The sequence below is a fragment of the Peromyscus leucopus genome, chromosome 11 (genome assembly GCF_004664715.2).
Source record: "Peromyscus leucopus breed LL Stock chromosome 11, UCI_PerLeu_2.1, whole genome shotgun sequence".
Classification (NCBI taxonomy): domain Eukaryota; kingdom Metazoa; phylum Chordata; class Mammalia; order Rodentia; family Cricetidae; genus Peromyscus; species Peromyscus leucopus.
The window spans coordinates 19,805,655-19,819,675 of record NC_051072.1 but is presented as its reverse complement, the minus strand read 5'-3'; the positions used below and the strand labels follow the sequence as shown (position 1 = coordinate 19,819,675).

General features: G+C 40.5%; 1 protein-coding gene across 6 annotated transcripts in view; it reads right to left on the bottom strand.

The window, feature by feature from the left end:
- Positions 1-6,851: 6,851 nt before the first annotated feature.
- The window catches only part of Cdh6 (cadherin 6), a 137,534-nt gene continuing 130,364 nt past the window's right edge, over positions 6,852-14,021 (bottom strand). For 5 of the 6 annotated variants that reach the window (XM_037209376.1, XM_028884391.2, XM_028884394.2 and 2 more), the window contains one exon: positions 6,852-12,323. In XM_037209376.1, coding sequence (XP_037065271.1) covers positions 11,833-12,323 — 491 coding nt within the window. In that variant the 3' untranslated portion in view covers positions 6,852-11,832. The remainder of the gene's footprint in view (positions 12,324-14,021) is intronic. The other variant, XM_028884397.2, reaches the window with a different exon arrangement.

Genomic DNA, 14,021 nt, shown 5'->3' with positions numbered 1-14,021 from the left:
GGATCCTGAGGGAACTAGATCTCTTCTTCCATCCTGTGGGGTCTGGAGATCAAGTTCAGATCATCAGGTTTGGCCCAGGTGCTTTTTACCTCCCGAGACATTTCCCTGACCCTCACCAATTTTATCTATTTATTTGACAAAAAGTCTTTCTATATAGCTCTGGATGTCCTGGGCCATATAAAGTAGACCAAGCTGACTGTGAACTCTCAGAACTCCATCTGCCTCCATATCCCCAGTGCTGGTGTTAAAGGTGTGTACTACAATGCCCTGGTTACCAAATTGTTTTGAAAGATGATAGATGTTGGTGGATTCAAACTGAGGCAAGTAGTCTGCATGGAACATATTTATTATTTTCGACATAAAGTATTTGTTAAATATATATCCAGTTGTGATTTTATGACATCTCAGAATTTTTATATAATATATTAATAAGTCAGAAAATACTTTGTCATGTTCTTTTTGATTTATAATAAGGAAGAATATTATGCCTAACACATAAACTAGGTAGTAAAGTATTCATCACAGAATAAGTATTCAGAAATCATTGATGATCAAGTCAATTTTTAATCTATTACTTAATTTTTTGGATATCACAAGTGGATGCTTTTCTACAATGCTCAAGGCGGTAACAGAAAACTCTAAGGTAATAAATTAGCTTTAGGTTGGAAACTGTGACATTCTGAGATAATTTCCAGCTCTTTCTGAATCTCTGCGAAGCTGTAAGTCATGGGAGAACCAGGTGTCTTTGTCAAGCTTTTCACCCTGACCTTCTGAGAATGAGAAATGAGGACAAAGACATAAAAATGCGATCAATACACTTCTGTCTCCTCATTTTGCGGTGAATGAAAGGACAGACAGGGAGGGTTAAAACAGAGAATTACCATATTCTCTCAGTGTCCAAGTTAGGGTCACTATTGCTGTGATAGAGCACCATGACCAAAAGCAAACTGGGGAGGAAAGGGTTTCCTTGGCTTACACCTCCATATCACTGTTCATCACTGAAGGAAGTCAGGACAGGAACTGAAGCAGGGCAGGAACCTGGAGGCAGGAGCTGATGCAGAGGCCAGGCAGGGGTGCTGCTTGTTGGCTTGCTCCCCACGGCTTGCTCAGCCTGCTTTCTTATACAACCCAAGACCACCAGCCCAGGGATGGCACTCCCATAGTGGACTGGATCCTCCCATCAGTCACTAATTGAGAACATGCCCTACAGGCTTGCCTACAGCCAGATCTTCTTATGGAAGTATTTTCTTTTCCTTCCTTCCTTCCTTCCTTCCTTCCTTCCTTCCTTCCTTCCTTCCTTCCTTCCTTCTTTCATTAATTTTTTTCATTTGTTTTACATACCAACCACAGTTTCCCCGTGCTCCTCTCTCTCCATTCTTTCCTCCCACCTCCCATCTGTCTCCACCCCATCCTCTCCTCCTCCATTCAGAAAGGGGCGGGCCTCCCATGGGAGTCAACAAAGCATGGTATATCAAGTGGAGGCAGGACCAAGCTCCTCCCCCTGCATCAAGGCTTGGGGAGGCATCTCAGCATGGGGAATAGCTTCCAAAATGCCAGCTCCTGTGCCAGGGACAGGTCCTGATCCCAATTCTAGGGGACGCACAAACAGAGCCTGCATAGGACTGACCTAGACCCTCTGCTTATGGGTGGCAGTTGTGTAGCTTGGAGGCATTTTCTTAACTGAGGCCCCCTCTTCTCAGATGGCTTTAGCTTGTGTCAAGTTGACATAAAACTATCCAGCACAGGATACCCATCTGCTCCTCCTTCTTTCTTAGGTGATTTACTTTAAGTTGGTGATGTCTCACCCAACTGTTGACATTGTCTCAACCGCTAAGAATTTTGCTGTCATATCAGTGAACAGCCATCGCTGAGTTTCTGCTGCTCACAGGAAGTGGGATTGAAAAATAGAAAATGAAACCCAATTAAAGAAAAATAGTAAAAAATATTTTTTTTAATTTATACTCAAAGATTTGTAGCTGATAACTTGCCATGACTATACCCACCTGATGGATCAATTGGACTTTCTATGGGTATCTCAGATGCCACACTATTGGACTGAAGCCTATCAGTGGAGCCAATGACTAGCTAATATTACTTCTTCCTTCGTATCTGTGATAGACAGTGTTTATTCACTATAACAAAATACCTGAGTATTGCAAACTCTGTCTCTGGGTACACTGTGGCTATTTGTATCTTGAAATCATTGAAATCAGAGCAGGTATGAGCATCAGGAGACCCCTACAAGATTGGACCTATTTATACTTTCTCGTGGAAATTGGGGAGGCTTAGGAGGTATCTTAAGATCATGAGGTTCCTTCCCAAGGATATATGAGTGGTTAACATTTTCTGAGAGGGAAGGAGATTCTCTTATTTTATGGAAAGAATTTAAAGTCTTTGGTTTACCAGCTAGACTTGAGTAGATTAGTTACTTGGGACTGTCAGTAGTGTCCCATCTGGGCTTAATAGATATTTGCTCACATCTCCCCAGAAAAAGTCATGTGATACTGAGATAACCAACTTAAGGGAAAAGACTTATTTTTGCATTTGTTTTCAATGTTTTAGCTCATGTCACTTAGCCCTCTTGCTACGGGCCTAGGATGGCCTGGTATATCATAGCAGAGGGTTTGTTGTTAAGGAGGCCTATTCATCTCCTGGTAGCCAAGTAGAAAAGAGGGGGATGATAAATCCAGGGTCCCAATAGCTCCTTCAAGGGCATTTTTCCAATGGCCTAACTTTGTCCCACTAGGTGCCACCAGCTAAAGGTTACCTCTTAATAGTGCAATGGGCAGGGGTTTAAGCCATTGGCCCATAGGCCTTTGTGGGATGTTCAAGAGCTGAACTATAACACCTCGTACTTTATTCACAGCATCTGAATTGCTGAAGGAGAGACAGAAAGTGCTAATTCCTCTCCTCACGTCTTATAGGGCATTGCTACTTGACAGGGGTTCAGTACAATTCATACGCAAAGTATCAACGTTGCATGATTATACTCATATAAACAGTTAGAGGTTTTGCAGATCTGGTGGAATTTGATATTTCTTGGGGATATTTTTTCTTAATAGCACTGTTCCAATTTTATAATAAGAATTACTTGGGTAATTGGGGTTAATAGACAGAAATTTGCTTTTCAGGCTTTCTTTCTTCCCACAGAGCATTTGGGCTCATCTCATGGAGAGTAATGACTTTGGGGCCGCAGCCGCCATCAAGCTTAGAATTTGAATAAAGAGAAACTTCCCCTTCTCCCCAATAAATATTCACTCAAATGGACATGCATACAGTGGAGAAAATGTGGGGTTCAGTGGCAGGATTGCAGAGTCTGCATTTTAAAAAAAGTGAGTTTAAGTAGAATTCTTGTGATGGGGACCTACAGGCAAATGGCCCTACGTACTTTGTTCATAAAATAGGAATGACACAGTCTAATGTACAGTTACTTTATTAAGTAATATAAATGATAGTTATTTCTAAAGTGCTGTATAAAAGTAAGGCATTATTAGGCAGCTAAGCAAAGTTAAAAGCTTTAATAAAACCTATCCTTGACTGACTGTATGAAGGCAGTTTTTTGCCAATGTGCAAACAAGACATGTTCGCCTTTAAAAGTTAGGTTTTTGAGACTAAATGGCTTAGGAAGCAATAAAGATGATCTAATATGTCAAGGGAGACATTTTAAAAAAAGGAATAAGTATATTATAGAGAGAAGTAGGAGATGATCTACTTCTTTTAAAGAGCCATATCTATTCATAGCATATTTGGAAAAAGTATTGAATTCGGGAATATGAAACCTAGAGAAGCACTATAAAGAATCATGGTGTCATTCCATATAAATTGTTTAGTGGGGCAAACTATTATTAGTAATGGGACAGTAAGTCACATCAGCCTTGATGAAGGGTATATGTCTGTTTTGTCTAGTGCTGTGCCTTGTCACATTGATCTGTGCCTCAAGAGTAGGTGTGCCCACGATTGCTGCAGAATGAGCATCCAAGTGTAGCAGTTAATATCAGAACTGTGTGAACAAGGCTCGCCGATTCCAACTCCTGAAAGAAGATGAGAGCCAATTGTAAGAGCAGGCTAAGTCTTTTAGCTTCTTAACCTATTGCAAATTTTGAAAACCCCAAGAACAGAAGGCTCTTCCCAAATGTCCAAAGTGGCTAATCAACAAAACTTAGTGTGAAAGAGAACACAGTCTTCATTAAGGAAGTTCATCTCTTAGGTTTGAGATAGAACATTGGCCAACATTACTTTATTGGTGATGGCTTCTTAGGGTATTCCTATGTGGGAGTCCAAGGTCTTAGGAAATCAATGAATGTGACAATTGATTAGTAATGCCTACCCTGGTTTTTAACCTGAAACAAAGGTTGCACTTCTAAATGATTTCTGACTTTCTCTTTTGATGATACCTACATTATTTATTGTGGGATGTGCTTTATTATAGTGATTGAAATTGGGGGGAGGCTTTGGGAAAGACAGTGTGAGATTGACAGGAATTGAAGTTATAGATGGCAAAGATTCTTAGTGCCCAGCAGCTACATATGTGCTAGTGTATGTACCCTAGCCTCTTCCTACATAGTTTGGGGCCGTGTGGCTGAGTTCTGCCTGCCAGGGATACCTTGGAGGCAGTGTGCTCCCCAGGACATCAGTAGAAGTGGGAGGAAGGGCCCAGCTGCTCTCAAGTCTCAAGAGTAAGATATCAATATTATGGAGACTTCAGATTTTTTTTTGTTGTTGTTGTGACAAACAGGGTTGTTTTCCCCTAATCTTAAATAAAAGTATAACGGAGAGTGGTTTATTATGACGAATAGAAAGGGCTCATCTTACTTAAATGTCTGCCTAGGCTCATGAACTGTTTCTTGAAGATGTTACCTTATGCTTCCGGCCTGTCTTACCATGTTGGGTTAGGGAATTATGGCAGCATCCTTCAGTCTCTGTTGGCTCTGTCTATCCTTAGGGGTGCCACAGTTCTGAGAGTAGTACAGAGTTGGGGGGCAAGATGAGAGTGCTTGAGCAGGAAGAAACTTGGCTCTAGAGCACAGAGTGTACTAATATGCAATATTCCTAGCCTTCAAAAAGTTTATTTCTAACAGCCTCCTTTCCTCCTGCAGGCTTCTGTTTTTGAGTACATTACCTTCGAAAAATAACAAGCACAAGGAAAACCAAACAATAGTGAGTTTCTACGGCATCCATATCTTCTGATGCCGCTTGAGTTTGCAAAGCCCAGTCCCCTTCAGGGTCCTCAGCTGAGACCAATTCTAATGCTCAGGCACCCATTCCTTTTTTCTTTTCCCTGTTCGTCTGTTTGATTTCTTATCTCTTGTGGTGGTTTGAATGAGAGGTGTCTATAATAGGGTCACATGTTTGAACCCTTGGTCCCCAGTTGGGTGGCCCCGTTTAGGGAGGTTGCAGAGCCTTTAGAGGTGGAGCCTGGATGGAGGAAGTATGGCATGGGGGGCGGGCCTTGACGGTTTGTAGCCTTGCCCCGCTTCTGGTTTTCTCTCCACTTCCTGTTTCCAGCTGAAGATGTGAGGTCTTGGCTTTTTGCTCTGGTCACGTGCTGTCACGCCTCGCCTACCACAATGGCCTCTCTCTCCCTAGAACTATAAGCCAAAAGAAACTCTTTCTTCCCTAAGTTGCCTTTGGTCATGGTGTTTTATCACAAAAACAGAAAGGTAACTAATACCCCTCTCTTCCCGAGAGGAGGGAAGATATTCTGGTCTGGCTTACTGTTGAACTTTCCACAACAGACTGTGTGTTCTTAACCGAATATACTAGGAACCAACAAATGAATAAGTGAAAAATCTCCTTGGCACAGCTATGAATTCTACTAGTCAAAAATAATTATCAAACAGCCTCCGCAGAAATAGGAGGCAGCTTAAAAAAGAATAAGATGCGAAGCGTTGCCGCTCCAAATGGCCTGAAAACATCTCATTTGCTCCACAGATCAGGATGTTGGATTTTATTCTCATTTTGCTCCAAGCTGGCTTTTGCTTTTTTCTTTCTTTCTTTCTTTCTTTTTTTTAAGTGGTAGACCCACAGACCATTGTTTCTGGAGGAATGAAATGAAGGATGTAGGTTTGGAAGGAACACAAACATAGCACTGTCACTTTTTTTTAAATCTGAAGCAATTACTGTGTGGACAAGCAACCTTCTCAATACAGTGACGCTATAAATAACAGCAGAATTCGTGGTGTCCCAGCAGTGTGATGCACAGGACAGTACTACTGCTCTAGATGGCTGCCTGGGAGAAATGACGGTTCTCGAGCTACTTTCTACATAACTCATTAGGCTTACTCAGCTATCCAGGAAGTTGAAATACTGGATTCGGAAAGTTAAAGTATGTCAAATATGCTAAAAAACAAAACAAAACAAAACAAACGAAAACCTCCATGATGACAAACAATAGTTGAGAGAATTGGGGGAAAAAAAAAGCAAGTTAGAAAAAAACAGTTTATTAAGTAATATCATATAAATAACGTTACAAAAATTGATTTGCAAAAGGCATATTTACTCTTCGTGAGAAATCACTTTTAAAGTTGCATTCTTTTCAAATTTATAAGACTAAGAAAAGAAAACCAAATAAAAGGAGCCATGTCAAGGAGTGTGTTATCTGTCATTTGACTACACATAAGGCCCAGCCACACTGAGCTAGAGGGTCACTCTTTCCACCTCATTCTTCTAACACAGAAAACTTGGCCACATAAGGTGTGAGATTACAAAGGTCTGTCGACCTGGAGGAAGCCAGCCCGATTGTTTCCATCCACCCTCTCCTCTTGCTGAAGATACAAACAGAGGACTCCAGCCAGTCGGTCTTCAAGCGTGGCTTAAACTTCAATTTATACTTGAATTATTTTTTAATTAAGTACAGTCGGTACCAGAAGCCTTTATTTTCTTGGTTCAGGAATCACAAGTCACAGGAGGAGAATGCCAAACTGCCTGAGCTTGGTATGACCACAGACGCACACAGCGTTTATTACAAGGCCCATTCTGATGTGAACTCCTTGCAAAGCAGTGAAAATAACCTCAAACAGAGCAGCACAGTGGGTCTACAGGGTTCCTGTGTTCTTCTGAGCAGATCTATTAGACATTTGCTGCGCAAGCATTCCCCGTGAGTGCTGAGTGATTTTACATATGGGTGGTTGTTTTTTAATAAACACTAAACTAATAGATCATAGAAAACGAAAAGGTTACAGAAGGTGCCTCAGATATATTTACATAAATAGCATAGCCTCACAAGAAAGACCAAGCTCTCATTACAGCGGGATGCTTTCTTCTACGACACTGAGTCCATGCCTCATTTGTCAAATAACCTCATTTGGAAGCAAATTTGAGTTTGTGGTTCATGTTTTTTTTCCCCCCCCAGTGGAATCAAGCAACTTGTAAAAGATCTTTTGAAATTAATCTAATAACCTGGTGTCTCCTCGGCTAAGTGCCTCAGTCCCTTCTGAAATATGGCGGGTAATAGTGTTTGTTTCCTTTTGACATCCTTTAACGCTTTTGTCTGCTGGCTCTGTCAGGCTAACATTCCCCCCAAATTAAAAAAACGAGAATGCATCATAAGTAAGGTATTACAAAACAGGGAGATTAAAGATTGTCTCGGCAATGCTTAAATTAAATTGAGGATGCAGAGACCATAAACTACTGGCTTTGAAAATGAGCTATTTCTATATTAACTTTAAACAAGTGTGTGAGCCAATGCATTGGCTTTCTAAGAGAGTATTGTTCTTTGCATTGAATATAGTCGGGGTCTGGTATTTTTAGTAGAGAATTATCCCTTTTGAAAATTATTCCATGAAGACGTCAAAGGAAGATTTAAAACACTGCAACCATGATAGTCTCTGAACTCTGATGAGACCACCGTGTAATTCCATTCTCTAGAAAAGACACATGCTTGTCAGAGCTTAGGCTGCAGCCCATCTTCCTGAAGACTCACACACCAAGTATTAATCTTTCTGCTCTTATCTGATAAAGAAGGTTGGTGTATTAATTTAAATACAGCGAACTCCTTGTACCTTGAGCCCACTTCTACAATATGACAATTCAAAAATGACTTCATCTAGATAAAGTAAAAATTAAAATTATACTAAATGAGTTGGTTTTTTTTTTTAAATAGAGGATGTCCTTCAAAATGGCAGCGATTTTGAGTTTTTAGTGTATTCTTCCAAAGCAATTATGCTGCTTCAAACCTAGTAACCAGGGGCTGAGAGGATTTATTTGGTGGCTGTATTCCCGAGGACAAGGGATTTGTTTGATAAGGACAAGCACCTTATTCAAATATTTAGCTTGCACCCAGGAATCAGCTCTCCTCTTTCTAGTTGTATGTTTCTAATGTGCACAGGTTTACAGAATCTAAGAATGCCTGTTGGCATTTCATAAATCATTCTCCCCAAGAGAACACCTACTTCAGGATAAAGCATTCTATGTAGACCATTGTGTAGGAACACAGGGCACACAGATTACATAATGGAAACATTAGGAAGTTATTTTGACTTCTCAAAACTTGGATGCATCTAAGTTCCAGAGTCAGTCTCTTGTATAACACTTTGGGAAGTGGAAATGAGAACTAAGCCACATATTTTTATCCTGAATTAAAATGAAATCACCAGCTTTGTTCCATCTGAAAATAGAGTGATTCTCTAGCCGAACCTCCAGAATGTAAAACCAGGGAAGTTGTATTTACAGTGCTCAGATTTCCTCTCTTAGGGTTTTAGGAGACTGTCCTCACCTCATCCCCATTTGATTTATTTACTTATTTGAGGACAAATGTTTTCAGATTTCCGGAAGAAAGTGGATATAAAGTGGGGGAGTTTTAACCTCATGCACAATGGCTTAATACTCTTTAAAATCTCAGCTTGTTCTAGGAAGCATTGTAAGAGGTTTAAAGGAAGTTTCTGTTGAAAAGAGGTTAAGAAAAGTTAGACAGGCGTCAGTGCTCTTGAAACGATGCTTTATGCTAACCAATCTCCTTACGTTCAACAAAGCAAATTTTAAAGTTGGACCCCTCCCTCCCCCCGCCAGCCTCATTGCCTGTGTCTAAGACCAAGACACAAAAACTGAGCTGAAAACTACTTTCACCCTCCAGAACAAAATTTCATCACTGGAAGAAATCTGTCCATGGGGATGCTCTTGACCTGGTATTTTAGTGGGAAGAAAAACTAGAGAGAGAGATGGTGCTAGGCTTCTCATTCTTTGCATGATGATTCTTAGAGGAAAGTGTTTATCTGGAGTCAACACCTACAGAGTTTGAATAATGCAGTTTCTTGTAGATTTGTATCACCAACAATCTTTGTGATAAGACATTAAACAGTTATTCCAGTATTAATACTCTCCTATTCTTGGCACAATGTGTGGTTTGCAGGATGGGATAAAAATGCTTTGGCCAATTACATCTCAAATAGCTTAACTTACTTTCAATATATACTTGCACTCAGAGAGAGAGGTCAACTTTATCCCAAAATGTTGGAAATTGCTGTTGTCAACTCTTAGAAATTTAACACCAAATTTCACACCAAAAGCTCAAAAGGGCAACTTTTGATGATACCTTTCTTTTTAAGAACTATGTTTCTTGGTTCAGTTTGTCACATGATGTAAGATACAAGATAGAGTAATTCTAATTTTACAATAGATTGTGCAAGGTGCTGTTCTCATGCTGTATAGTAGCTCTTACTAGTTTTCCTTGGCTATCTTTTTCAGTACTTACCCGTGAATATAATACATACTGACCCATTTCAGTGAAGCCATCTTGTAGTATTTGTTTGCATTCCTGTATGTGATGTGATGTGATGTGTGTGTGTGTGTGTGTGTGTGTGTGTGTGTGTGTGAGTGAGTGTGCATATGAAGAACTAGAAAAATAAAACCCTAAAAGGTAGAAATAGCTCAAGTGTGAAATACTTGTTTCTCTTCAGGGCATTTCATCACAAACAGGAGAACATTCAGAAAATACAAAGGGCAATATGATTGTAATTTTTTTAAACTGTAATCCAAATTCCACATTTCTCTTGTTTTACAGGTGCCACCTTTACTTCCTGGGCAAAAACTATTTAAATCCAACTAAACAACAGCGTGTTTCTAAATAGAAAATATGTTGATAAAACATTACCCTTAAATGGAAATGATGCTAAGATTATCTCTATAAAATTAACATTAACTGAAAATAAATCCCTATGACTAATAAGAGAAGTCAGCACATTCTTAAGTATATATTATCTATGTATATACAGAGCCTTTTCAAAAAGTTTTCAAATGAGGATGTTTTCATTACAGTACTTTGGAAATTTCTGATGACTGCATGGTGTGAGATCCTAATGAGGAGAGTCATTAGAACGTCCATATGAAATAAATGATTTGAACCTGCCAGAAGGATTAGCTTGGTTCAGTTGGGTCCCCTGGATAATAACTGACTAAGAGAGCCTAATTGCATAATTAGAGCAAGAATAGATTGGATGGATTTTGTATTACTTTTCTGTTTTAGTTGAGACCATCACTTTATCATCAGTCCAGAGACAAAGATGGCAGCTTTGCCACGGAAGCCACCTTAGAAACAGTGGGGAAAGAAGACTACGTTTGGAACTCGACTGTCGCTTTAACAAGAGTCTTAAGCATTTTTGCTGAAGGCAATCCCAGCTCTTCTTTCGTGAGCATTTCAGAAACACGGAATGCAGGTTTTCACCAACTTCTCAGTGCCATTAATGTATGGGATGTCTCCGAAGGCAAAGGGCAGGAGTTAGGTTCAAATGTGGCTGGGTCTAACCCTCCCCTTTAGCTCTAGGGTAGGATATTTAATCTAACCTTCCTACGGCAAGTTAATTATATAAGAAGTATTTGAAGAATATGAATTATTGTACTTTACACCGCTACTGTTGTCAGGTAGAGTAGATTAATAGAGACAACGACTACAGACAAAGAGTTAACATTTGCCTCAGAAAATTCTCTCAAGAACTGACATTAGACATGTTTCTCATTAGTTTACTGGTTGTTCAAGAATTAAGGGATCGGTGATACAGTAGGTGGCACAAAACCTTGAAATTTACCAAATCTTTTCCTTGTTAATGGTTTTTTAGCTATTTCTCTTTTTCCCTTTGGTGCGACGGGTGACCTTTCATGTTTCTCATATGCAGCAGATCATGAGTGTCAAGGAATACAGCCTCGCTTTTTGTTACGGTCTAATGTTACCATTTGATTTGCTTCTAAATCATTCTAAAACACGGAAGGATTTGATGTTACGAGTAGTTGTTTGTGCCAGAAACGCCTCTTCCAGCACAGACAGGATGCCCCAGTTGCCACCTTAAATTCTTTGACACACATACACTCTTACAAACCCTTCTGTAGCTAATTATCTCCTTGAGAGTTGATAGACCAAGAACAATCCCCCAATTGTTGCCTCCTTTTGTGTTTTTCTTTTATGCTAAAGCTATATTTTTAATCAGTGAAGTATGATCCCTTCTCCCAGTAGCATGGGAAACGTACACAGCTGGAGCATTCAGTTGACCTGAGGCCATGAACAAAAGTAGTGTCCAGGCCAGCAGTAAGGAGCATGTGGCCAACCTGCCCTAAGAGAACAAGGGAAAAAAAACGCTGTCCCCTCCTCGCCTCCCCCGCGTGCCTGCTGGGCTAACTTGGTTAACTGCATGAACTAAAAAATAAAAATTTGCCTCTTGGAAGCTCATAAAAGTGTACTAGAAAAAAGTCTCTAACATTGGATCCGCACGGACTGCAGCCATTGACTTTTGGAACGGGTACAACAGAGAACCCTTCACGGAAAAGTGGATAAATAGAAAGAAATAGCCACTTCACATATTCCAGTGTCATATTGGAAAATGAAAAAGAAAAAAAAAAGGCAACGGATTAGGAGTCTTTATCACTGTCCATCCCTCCATACATATCCGCTAGCTTTTTGAACCGAGGGCCCCAGTCACTCAAATAGTCATAATCTTGGTCTCCATCTGTGGTCACTGACTCCAGCGAGCTCAGCGAGTCGGCCACAGAGCCGGTGCCTTCGTAGGCATAGGTGGCCAAGGAGTCGTAGGGCGGGGCTGTGGGATCTGTGTCATTTTCCTTTAACCTTTGGTTAATGAAATCTCTGACATCCGTGTTGTCGCGAGCTGTTGGAGTCCGTCGCGGTAGAAAAAGAGCTTCAGGCACAATGTCCCTGCGCGATTTGCTGTCCTCCATGGCTTCGGGGTTTCTCAGGGTTCCGATATCAAAGGCCTGGGTGTCCTCCTCTCCGCCACCTTCGTCGTTGTAACTGACAATGTTATCTCTGATGTCCTCTTTGGAAATGATCAAAGGCTCTTTCTTGCGCTGTCGCCTCAGAGCTGCGAACAGCACCACTGTCACTGGAAGCAGAACGGAAAACAGAAGGAAAGTTAATTTGCCATCCAATTAACATGGGGAAGCAGTACCGCTCCAACCTGCCGCTTTAAAACTACACTTGAAAACGCAGGCTCAATTGTTTTCCGGGTGTTAAGGACGCATTTGTCTCTATCCATTATCAGATAAGGACCCCAGGATGGAGTATTGTAAAGAAGGTTAGACTTTAACCAGATGATAAAATGCCATCGTATTTTGTCAGCACTTTTTTATTTTTTTTCTTTGAAAAGGCAAACTATTTTCAAGGTAGGAAAAGTAATAATAATAATAAATTTTTTTTTTTGAGCCACAGAGAAAGTACTGCGTGCGATAAAATTGCAAATTATGCCAAGCACCTAAAATGCTCCAAAACTGGTTATACAGAAAGGGCTGGCACCTTTGGGAAGTGTTGAAGGCTTTGCATAACTCCACATTTAAAATAACTATTGCGCTATGCCTTCCTCTTCCCCCTACCCGAGAAGAGTGTAAAATTAGTTTAAAATCCCAAGCAGAGATGTGAGTGTTTGCATACCTTCCCACATACAAAGAAATAGTAGTACAGATAAAAACCCCCGAGAGACCCAGATTCCAAAAGCTACTCTGGGCCCCAAGCTCAACCAATTAAACAGGACCGACAGCAATACACTTCCCAAATGATTTGTGTTTGAGTTAAATAAACATTTTTATATGAGATTTCACTTTTTAAAGACTTATGTCCCACAAGTTTGTTGGCCAGAATGTCTGTTTTACAGATATATATATATATTTTTTTCTTCTAGCTTAAATTAGAGGCAAAGCAAGATTTGTGTTTAAATGGCTTCTGATCTTTCTTCACAGCTGGCTGGTAGAACAAAGCTGCCTGCCTGTACAGAGACGGCTACCTACAAATGGACCGATGGGTGGAAAAATAAAAACAGAGCAACAGCTTACAGAGGAAATAGCCATCCAGCACAGAAAACGCATTACCAGCCTATGTTTGTCCAGTGGTATTTACTATAGGAAGTACCAGCAATGTCTCTACCATTTCACCCATTACATGGTCCAGTTTTTGTAAGCCATGGAAATTGAATTCTTGCAATAAGATTTAGGAGGCAAGTGCATCTTCCTCCTAATGAATAGATTTGCATGCTCATGGATCTATACGTTATCCTTTCAGACATTAATAGTATTAATACTTGGCTTCCTAGAGAGAGAGTTCTATGTACCAATTACTGCCCTAAGTGCATTTCATACTCAATCCCACTTAATCATCATAATAATCCTATGAAGTAGGAACCATAGTGAAAACCCCAGTTTACCAAAGAAGTTGAAGCCTAGAGATGCCACATGCGGCAGGCATTCACATCCAGGTCCACCAGACTCAAAAGGTTGCACTCTTACCTGCTGTGTTGGGAGCACACTGGGATGACTGTCTCTTTCCTAAGGAAATACAATTTTGCCATTCTCAAGTATGTGGCTGTATAACTGTCCACCCTCTCTGTTCTCGATGTCTCCAACTGTCTCATCCACCCAGTGTATCCATTCATTCTTTCAATCAATAATAATGTGGTGCCTGCTTTGTGCCAGGTACAGTTCTAGGCATTACCAGTATCACATGGGGCTCAAAGGCTCTGCCTCCGAGCATAAGCAGATGTATGGGGACTGTTGGATGGAGACAGAACATAAACAACACGTTGAACGAGTCA